The 8,773-nt window shown below is 38.7% G+C and overlaps 1 protein-coding gene across 1 annotated transcript; it reads left to right on the top strand.

The window, feature by feature from the left end:
- Positions 1 to 1,025: 1,025 nt before the first annotated feature.
- Positions 1,026 to 8,100, top strand: LOC311216497 (ubiquitin carboxyl-terminal hydrolase 42-like; the record flags this gene model as incomplete). Its single annotated transcript, XM_084298023.1, has 12 exons — positions 1,026 to 1,254; positions 2,008 to 2,208; positions 2,801 to 2,911; positions 3,071 to 3,173; positions 3,378 to 3,445; positions 3,602 to 3,672; positions 4,195 to 4,277; positions 5,174 to 5,285; positions 5,663 to 5,803; positions 5,998 to 6,098; positions 6,562 to 6,703; positions 7,384 to 8,100. 12 exons carry the CDS (start codon positions 1,026 to 1,028, stop codon positions 8,098 to 8,100), a joined length of 2,079 nt encoding a protein of 692 aa, XP_084154149.1.
- Positions 8,101 to 8,773: the final 673 nt, after the last annotated feature.

Here is an 8,773-nt window from a genome sequence, read left to right as displayed (position 1 = left end):
TGCAACTTTAGAAAGTAGAACGGAAAGAGCTGCTTTTTAGTCTAACTTTTCAGTTTGTCGTAGGAGTTTTAAATGTGGTAGGAGTAAAACACCAGAAGTACTGCTGCCAAAGTTATATTCAAACTCGTCTTTCTTGGAGAAGCAGAAGAAGCCCAGGGAGAAATAAATTTGCAAACATGCTCTTCATGCTCTCCTTTCCCAAGATTTCTCTGAGATATAGCCCATCCTCTGTGGGTTTTGAGGTATATGGTTCCCAGGAGTGAAAAGGAGGGCCAAACATCTCTCCTCTTGGATCTCAACATGCCAGGGCTTTAGTGTACTGCCACTTACGGCTCCGCTTTTTCACCTGGAAAAAGCAACCGCATGATGTAGACTGAGGAGCCCTCACAAATTAACTTGCCATCACCAAGTGACGCCCAGAAAAGGTGTATTTAAAAGCTAGGCTCATTATAGAATCACAACAAACCCCTCATGACTGGTGCAGTAGACAGTGAGGTAGAGGGCGAGCCCTGGAAAGACAGAAGAAAAGTAGCAGTGAGTTCTGGGTACCTTTGTGTAGACGAAACAGAAAAACGCAGGCAGTGAAGTAATAGTGTTCCGTTACTAATGCCAGCAATAGATAATTGCAACAATTATCTATTAGATCATAGGTACTAATTAACAGAAAATTGCGCAACTCCGGAAATCAATAAATAACTGATTCCCCTCAGAGAATGTCTTCTACATTTTTATATTAAAAAGACTCCAGAGTTGTAATGGATTAAAATCCTACGGAAGGGAAAGAAATGGCATCAGCCACTAGTTCTGCAGAAGCGAAAAGTAATACTGATAGAGTTTAGATGGAAATTTTCACTTTGTGTGTTTAGTTTGGGGATTCTTTTTAAATCATTCATACCAGCGATTTAGTTCTTAAGGCTGTTTCTTTGAGATTAAGTGACAGGACTTCTGTTACTCTTTTCTTCTTGGAATGCTTCTTGATATTCTTACGTCAACCAGAACTTCTGTCTCTGTTGCAGATGTGAACAATGACCGTAGCTAAGAAGCCCAAATCTTCAAAGCCTAAAAAGCCCTCTTCAAGGCGGTCTGGCAAATCCAAGAAACCAAGTACTAAAATACTGATGTCACGCACCGCCAACTGGGGCCGGATAGTGCCTGCAGAAGATTCAAGCCAAGTCTCTGTGGCCCAAGGACATGGAGGTGCTATTTACTGTAGATCATCTGAAAAATCTAAGGCTTTTGCCCCAAGAGATCTAAGTAAGTGTGCGTTTTATCCTGCCTCCATTTTCTTCAAAGCAAAAGTAGAAAATGCAGTTCTTACTTGTTGCACTGATAGAGAAGGGGACTACTGTGAACAAAGACTTCAAAAGCGAATCCCCTAAGGCAACTGAAGTGACTGATGTTACAGAAATTAATTTTGATATATTTACAGTCAACAGAGAAATATGGGGAGCTTTTTGTAATGCACAGATTCCTCCATGTCTTTTCTGTTTTGCAAAGAAAAGTGTTTGATTGTTGCTATTCACAGCTTCCATTTTTCACAGGTTTTTTGAATGATAACATTGCTCAGGAAAAGATCTGGTATCTGTAGGGGTACTGTCATTCCTAGTTCCTAGTTTTTACGTTTTTACCATATAATTTCAAGTCTAAGTTTGTGGTTTAAGTTATAATAAGGAAAAAAACAGTAGTTGAGTTAATCAGGTTAAAGATTATAGATGGAGAGGAACTTGGCATTAGGTGCTACAAACAGAATGGCAGTTAGCCTTGCCTTAGAAAAATTAAAATGGTTGACTAAAGTTGTTTTTTTTTTTTTTTTTTTTTTTTTTTTTCCCAAAACATTGTGTTGACCAGCCAATTTGAATTTGGTGGTGTTAAAGCTGTCTGCAATAAGTTTTTCTGGTTTGGATTGTAGCTAGCTCCTCTAGGTGCTCCTGCAGAATAGTATTTTTTTAAATACCTTTCTTAGAAACAAACAAACAAGATCTCTTTTTAAATTTAACTTTCTTGCAGTCGTTAATGATGGAATTGCTCCGCCACAGAGCCTTCTTTTTCCACCTGAGAAGATTTGTATGGATTGGCGAGAAACACAAAGTGTTGGAGTTGGCCTGTACAATCTTGGCAACACATGTTTTCTTAATGCTACTCTACAGTGTTTGACCTACACACCCCCACTTGCCAATTACATGCTTTCTCTTGAGCACAGCCAGTCATGTGAGTACTTTCTAACAGTATTTTGAATCTGTTGGATAGCTCTGAAGGTGAAAGAACAGCAGTGATTCTGTGAGATAAGCTTATTTGCCTGATTTTACCTGTAGAAGCTGGCTTTGAGCACTGTATTAGCAGTGGGCTCCGAATAGCATATGGAGTGCAATTAATGCACCATGGTTTATTTATTTAGTTATTTATTTGATTGTTTGTTTGTTTGTTTATTAAAGGATCATTTATTGCTTCATGGGAATAATGAAGTGCATTGGACAGTAATGCATTTAGTAGTAATTTTAGAGAGTAATACATTTTGCAGGCTGTGGAGTTCACATTCCTGTCAGCCTTTACAACTGCGACTTTGCAGTAGTCTTTTAGATTTCTCATCACAACATGCATTTGAATACAGGCTTAGTGGATATTTTTATTCTGTAAAGTTGTGTGAAATGAAATGTTACAAGACTGTTGGGACATTGGCATCTTGGGAGAATAGAATGTAGCAAGGAGAGTGGATATTGTATCTATAGTTTAAATTGTACTTAGATGTTTGTAGTTGTGGATATTTCGCTGGACTGGGATGCTTTGTTCTTTCACTCTTCAGGTCGTGAACAAGATTTTTGCATGATGTGCACGATGGAGACTCACATTAACCAGGCCCTGCGTTGCACTGTTGATGCCATCGAGCCTACGCATGTTATCAGTAATCTCAGTCGTAAGTGGCTTCAGATGTGTTTCTTTTCGATAGCTTGTAATCTTCAAATAATCATTTGATGTGTCTAAGTGGTTTTAACACTCAAATGAAGAGAGATTTTAGAAATACAAGAACGATTTCATTTTTAAATGAGGTCAATACTATCATCTTCTTATTTAGGAATAGGACAACATTTCCGTTTTGGCAGTCAAGAAGACGCACACGAGTTCTTGCGCTATACTGTTGATGCTATGCAGGAAGCGTGCTTGAACGGAAGCACCGAGTAAGCATAAACAAGTTCACTTTCATACATTCTCTAGCACCTTCTAGTCCTTTATTTACTCTCAGAAATGATCTCTAGCACCTTTTAGTGCCTTATTTACTATCAGCAACGAAAGTCTACATCATCCTTGGTTTTCATCAAACTCTTTGAAGAGTTAACTCTGTGCCTTAAATCTTCTGAGGTCTGATTATAATTTATTTCCAGATTGGACAGATCTTCTCAAGCTACCACCATCATTCATCAAATATTTGGAGGATTTCTAAGATCGAGAGGTACTTGAAAAAATATTCCTGTCCTTAGAACTGATCTGTGTCTTTTGTCGGTAGTAAAGCAGTCTGTAGTTTGTCTAAAGTAGTATCTGTCAACAACTTGAATTTGGACAGTTAGTCTCCTTCACATAATGTTAAGCATTTATATTTTGCTTCCAGTGAAGTGCTTGAATTGCAAAGCAGTTTCGGATACGTATGAGGCATTTCTTGATATCACTTTGGATATAAAGGTAAGATGTTTTCTAAATATAATTCATGATGTTTAAGTACATGCATGACTTTCTAAATTAAACTTGTTTAACTTAAAAAAACAAACCACATATAATGTTAAAACATAAGAGCTTGGTGGTGCTAAGGAAGTGGATTGGACTTTGTCCTTCCATGGAACCCATGTAAATAGTCTCCACATTTGCATTGGGTTTAAGGGGAAAGAATTCTCTTTCTGCAAAAATTATAATGCTGTCATACTTCTTTGTTGTTCTACCTGAATATACATCTAATTGTTAGACTGATGAATTTGTCCCCAGTATTGATGACAAAGCACATTATAGATGCTGTCTAGGCTACTGGAAAAGTATTTGTTCCAAAGTCAAATGCCTTCCAGGTGAGGTCAATGCTGAGCATGCTCTTTCTGCCTCCTTCTTCACAGTAGATCGCTTGAGTATGTTAGTAAGATTCTCTTATAAACTACTAGTATGTCTGTGGAATTCTGAATTACGGTGACTTTACGCTCTTCTTTCTCACTGCTCTAGGCGGTTTCATCTGTTAGCAGAGCTCTGGAACTCTTTGTGAAACCTGAAGAGCTGGATGGAGAGAATTGCTATAAATGTAGCGAGTAAGATTTTGACGTCAGTTTTCTATGTTGCATGACTCTGTTGGACTACCTCTAAACTTTGGATCTACTTACAAGTTTTGTGGAAGTTTATAAAAGACTTGGATTTTTGTTTCTTTGGAGGGGGGAAGTCTTGTTCATAGGCATTCCCTATGGGTTTGCAATTCTCTGGCTTGTATTTTGCCATCAGAATTCAAAAAGAGCTACTTTTGTTCTTTCTATTTATTAGCTCTCGACAGTACTTTTCTTGATGTAAACTGCCCAGTTTCCGTTGTTCTCTGGGCTAGTGGCTAATTTTCACTGCTTACACCATAGGTCCTACCTTGGAGTGGGCAATGTGTCAAACTGAACTATTTTGTTTCAAAGGATGGCAGATGGTTTCAGTGTCTTTCCAGACAAGCTCAGTACATGAAGACTTCCTACTGTTAAATGTCTCCCTCCTGTAGAATGACCATGTGCTTCTGTTGTATTTTTGATGTTGATAGTCGACCTATGTTGGAGATTATTTGCAATTTCTAGTCCTGGGGACCAAGGCTCTCTCGTTCCGCTTTCAGTATTTGTATTTCCCTTGAAAGCTGAAAGAATGTATCCAGGACTGGAGTTCAAATAGCCACTTTTGTAGACCAAGAAATGGTACCTTGCCATCCAACCTGGTAATACCCTTTCGTGAGAGATTCCTGTTCCCCCTATGCTCTGAGTTGTTGGGAAAATTTACCTTCTTCTGTGTATTAACAAACCTGACACGCAGTGCGTGGGTTTATGAAAAGAAAAAAGACCAACCTATTATGCAAGTAAATATCACTCAAATAGCATAGGCATGCGTGAGACATTAAAACGAGTTTGTTTGGGGGGCGAAAAAAGAAGATGCCTTCAAACACTTATCTCTGCTTGTTTTTAAGGTGTAAAAAGATGGTTCCTGCGTCCAAGAGATTTACCATACACCGTTCTTCCAAGGTTCTCACAATATCACTGAAAAGATTTGCAGATTTCACAGGTGGAAAGATCAACAAGGTATATTTACCACTGTAATGCAACTATATCATTGTGTAATGGGACATCCCCCAAAGCTGAAAGTTGTTAATATTTTCAGACAATAATTGTAGACTAACGACTATGGCTTATTCTTTCTCTTAATATCAATAAAGTTCCCGCTTGACAAGAAGCATATGCTTTCCTCTGAGAAGGCTGATTCATCAGGAAACAGTTCTCTGCAACTTCTAGTCTTAACCGTTGTTTATGGGAAGACTTATTTGTAGTGAATCAAGAAATATATTCTAGAAATATATTCTAGAAATAAATTCTAGTCTGTGTTTTTTGGAAGTGTTTTTCTCCGGCTAGTCCACGAAGTACTCTGGGATAATTTTTCTATCTTCTTGGTGTCTCTTTAGGAGGTGAAATATCCGGAGTATTTGGACCTGAGAGCCTACATGTCGCAGTCAATGGGAGAACCACTGCTCTATGCCTTATATGCGGTGCTGGTACATCACGGTGTCAGCTGTCATTCAGGACACTATATATGCTATGTAAAGGTAGAAGTCAACAGCATTTCTAACAGGGTAAAGGTTGTGCTGGCAAACCAATTAAAGCATGACTAGCAGCTACTGTTTCTAGGGAAAAAGATTTCATTATATTTTTATTTGACATGTGTGTATTTTGTTCCTATCCGTGATTTCAATTGGAAAACGTGCAATTCACCTAAAGAAATCGTTGTCTTTATTTGCAGGCTGGTAATGGACTTTGGTATCAGATGAATGATGCTAAAGTAGTGCGTACTGACATTAAAAGAGTTCTTGGTCAGCAAGCTTACATACTTTTTTATATCAGGTAATAACAAATCTTAAAATGTGTTCAGAAGAGATTTACTTTCCTGTTATTGATATTTTTCTGTTTTGCAAGTGTTTTTCTTGCTATCCCAGGAGAAGATTATTATTTGTCTAATTCAGTTCTGTCTAACCTGAAATTCTCTGTGTCGTTTATTATCTTTTGTTGCTTGGCCTTAAACTGCAGCACTTGTGTAAATTGCTATCTATGTGTTATCTGTAGCTGGCTAATTTAGAGAAGGAGAGAAATGAAGGTCATCTGTGGTGTAAGAATGAATTCTTGCTGTGCAAGTGATAGTCTTAGTAGGAAGACTGTTCTCTACTTTTCAGTCTGTAGTCTTGGCGAAGCCTTCTGTAGAGAAGGCTTCCATATCGTATGAGCTGTTCCTCTAAAATGATAGGATGGGATTTAATCCAAGAGTAGGCTGAAAGAAAAACTAAACTACGATCACTGCTCTTTTCTGAAGGCGCTATGATTTGACACTTGGAGAACGTGCGTTTTACTTGCCAGCACCATCTTATCCCTGTTCATTCCCTCCGGGTCAGCAGGGGGCTAATAGTAAGCAGGCTGGATTTATGGGACCACGACTTCTTCCTCATATGATTAAGGTAATTCAGGGAAGCGGGAGGGCAGATAACGGCACCAAACTGCTAGTGGGTTTGGGGTTTGGTGTGGGGTTTTTTGTTTGGTTTTCGGCATCTTAGTTTTGTTTTCCTTCCCACGCCGCAGCTTTCTTCACAGCCCTCATGCTACAGCCAGAGTCATTCAAACAGTGGTTACTGCTAAATTGTGCAGCCATGCGACTCCATTACTTTATAGCTCCAAGACAGCTTTCTAAAGCACAGAGAGCTACGCTCTTTGACTATTTAAGCAGAGTGTACTAATCCTCAAATCATTTAAAAGAGGACTTGTTTTTCCTATCCTCGTCACTTTAGCTAAGACAGGGAAAACTCATTGTCTTATTCCTGAGCACCAGAACGATTACTTCAGGCTTTTCAGGGTATGTTCAAAGGGGAAAATAAATATATTTGGGAATAGCAGCAGGTAATGTTAAGTTGCTTGGCTGGTTTTCAAAGATGATGTTAATTTGATACCAATCTGCAGTAAACCAAAAGCAGGAATTGAATACGCTTATTGGACTTGCATTTATCCTTAAAGGGCAGCGTGTTTTTCTTTTTAGGTGTTAAGACCATTTGTAGAAACACTCAGTAGGAGAGTTTTGTGTTTCAAAATGTTACATGCAGTGTTTGCGTTAATCCATCTTGCAATTTCTTCTTTTTAAATACAGAATTCAAGCCGTTTAAATGGAAATGGATCCATAAAAGAGGACGCAAAGACCACTGGTATCACCCTAAAAAGGCCATCTTCAGCACCACCAATGGCCTGTGTTCAAAACCAGGCAATTACCAGGCCTTCAATGACTGATACGTCAAGAAAACAGAAGATCACCATCAGTATTCACAATAAATTGCCTGCTCGTCAGACTGTGTCACAGCCTGACTTTCTTAGCAGTGCTGTGGAGGATGAAGATCTCTACCAGGCTGTTCCTTCATCCACAATTACAAATTCGGTAATGCAAATGAAGCAAATGCAAACAAACAAAAAAGTTTCTGATGAAATTTTTGTGGAGCCAACAGTGAATGAAAATCCTAAACTCAGCTCTGATAACACAGTCCCTTATGGTGCAGAATCTTCAGGAAAATCTGAGGAGGAGTCAAAGGGCTTATTTCAAAGGAATTTGAAATGCAATGCAATGTCCTCTAATGGAATTTTGGTTGGAAAGGTAGTCCGTACATTGCAGCATTCCAATTCTTCCTGTCAGAATGCTGACAAAGGAAGATCCCAGCATGAGCTGCCAAAAAGAGATTCACTAAATGGTGCTATTAGGTTAGTTAATGAATCTAAAGAAAACGGACTGAAACTTGATGATTCCACTTGCCGAGTTGAACCTGTTAAACCTTCTGAGATGTTCTTTTCTAAAACAAATGGATTGCTTGAAACATAGATTTGCTCCATCGAGAATTTCTCACCTACGATGTATTCGGGAGTGTTTATTGTGTTCCTAATTCAGGTGAAATACTGAGAAAACACAGCACACATGTGATCGTAAGACTTTGTGGTATTATCCCCTTAGAATTTGCAGACCTGAGCTTATATTAGAACTTGTCAACTTAAGCTCAGCTGAGATAAAAATTCCTAAGTTTCATAAAGTAGATTTTGGGGGGTGAGTCGGGGTTATCTTTGAAGTGTAGATAATGCATACAACTCACAGCGGTCTTGCTTACCATTTAATGGAGAAATTCTGACAAGACTAGTCCTCAGTACTACTACAAATAGTATTTTTTTGTCTGCTGACTTGTGCGTTTTAATTGCAGATGCCTGGAGCTATGCCTTCAGTCAATCGAGAAGTCATCACGGAGTCCTTCACAGCCAGCCAGCTGAACAGCTTGTCAGAGGAAATGAGGTAAAATGAGCACAGTCTGATTAAGACAAGACTTTATGGGAGTTCGTTACAGTTTTATCTGTCTACTAATAGTATTTAATGGAAGGATTTAAATTAGTACAATTCCATACTGTGTGTCCAGTGTCACGAACAGAACTAATGATCAGCACTGAGCATATCACTCTGATGCAGGTTGGTGCCTCAAGGAGAACTTGTGTTCCTTTATAGAATGTTT

The sequence above is a fragment of the Netta rufina genome, assembly GCF_964035555.1.
Source record: "Netta rufina genome assembly, chromosome: 18".
In the NCBI taxonomy this organism is placed as follows: domain Eukaryota; kingdom Metazoa; phylum Chordata; class Aves; order Anseriformes; family Anatidae; genus Netta; species Netta rufina.
The sequence above is the reverse complement of the archived record's forward strand: the minus strand, read 5'-3'. Positions and strand labels throughout refer to the sequence as shown.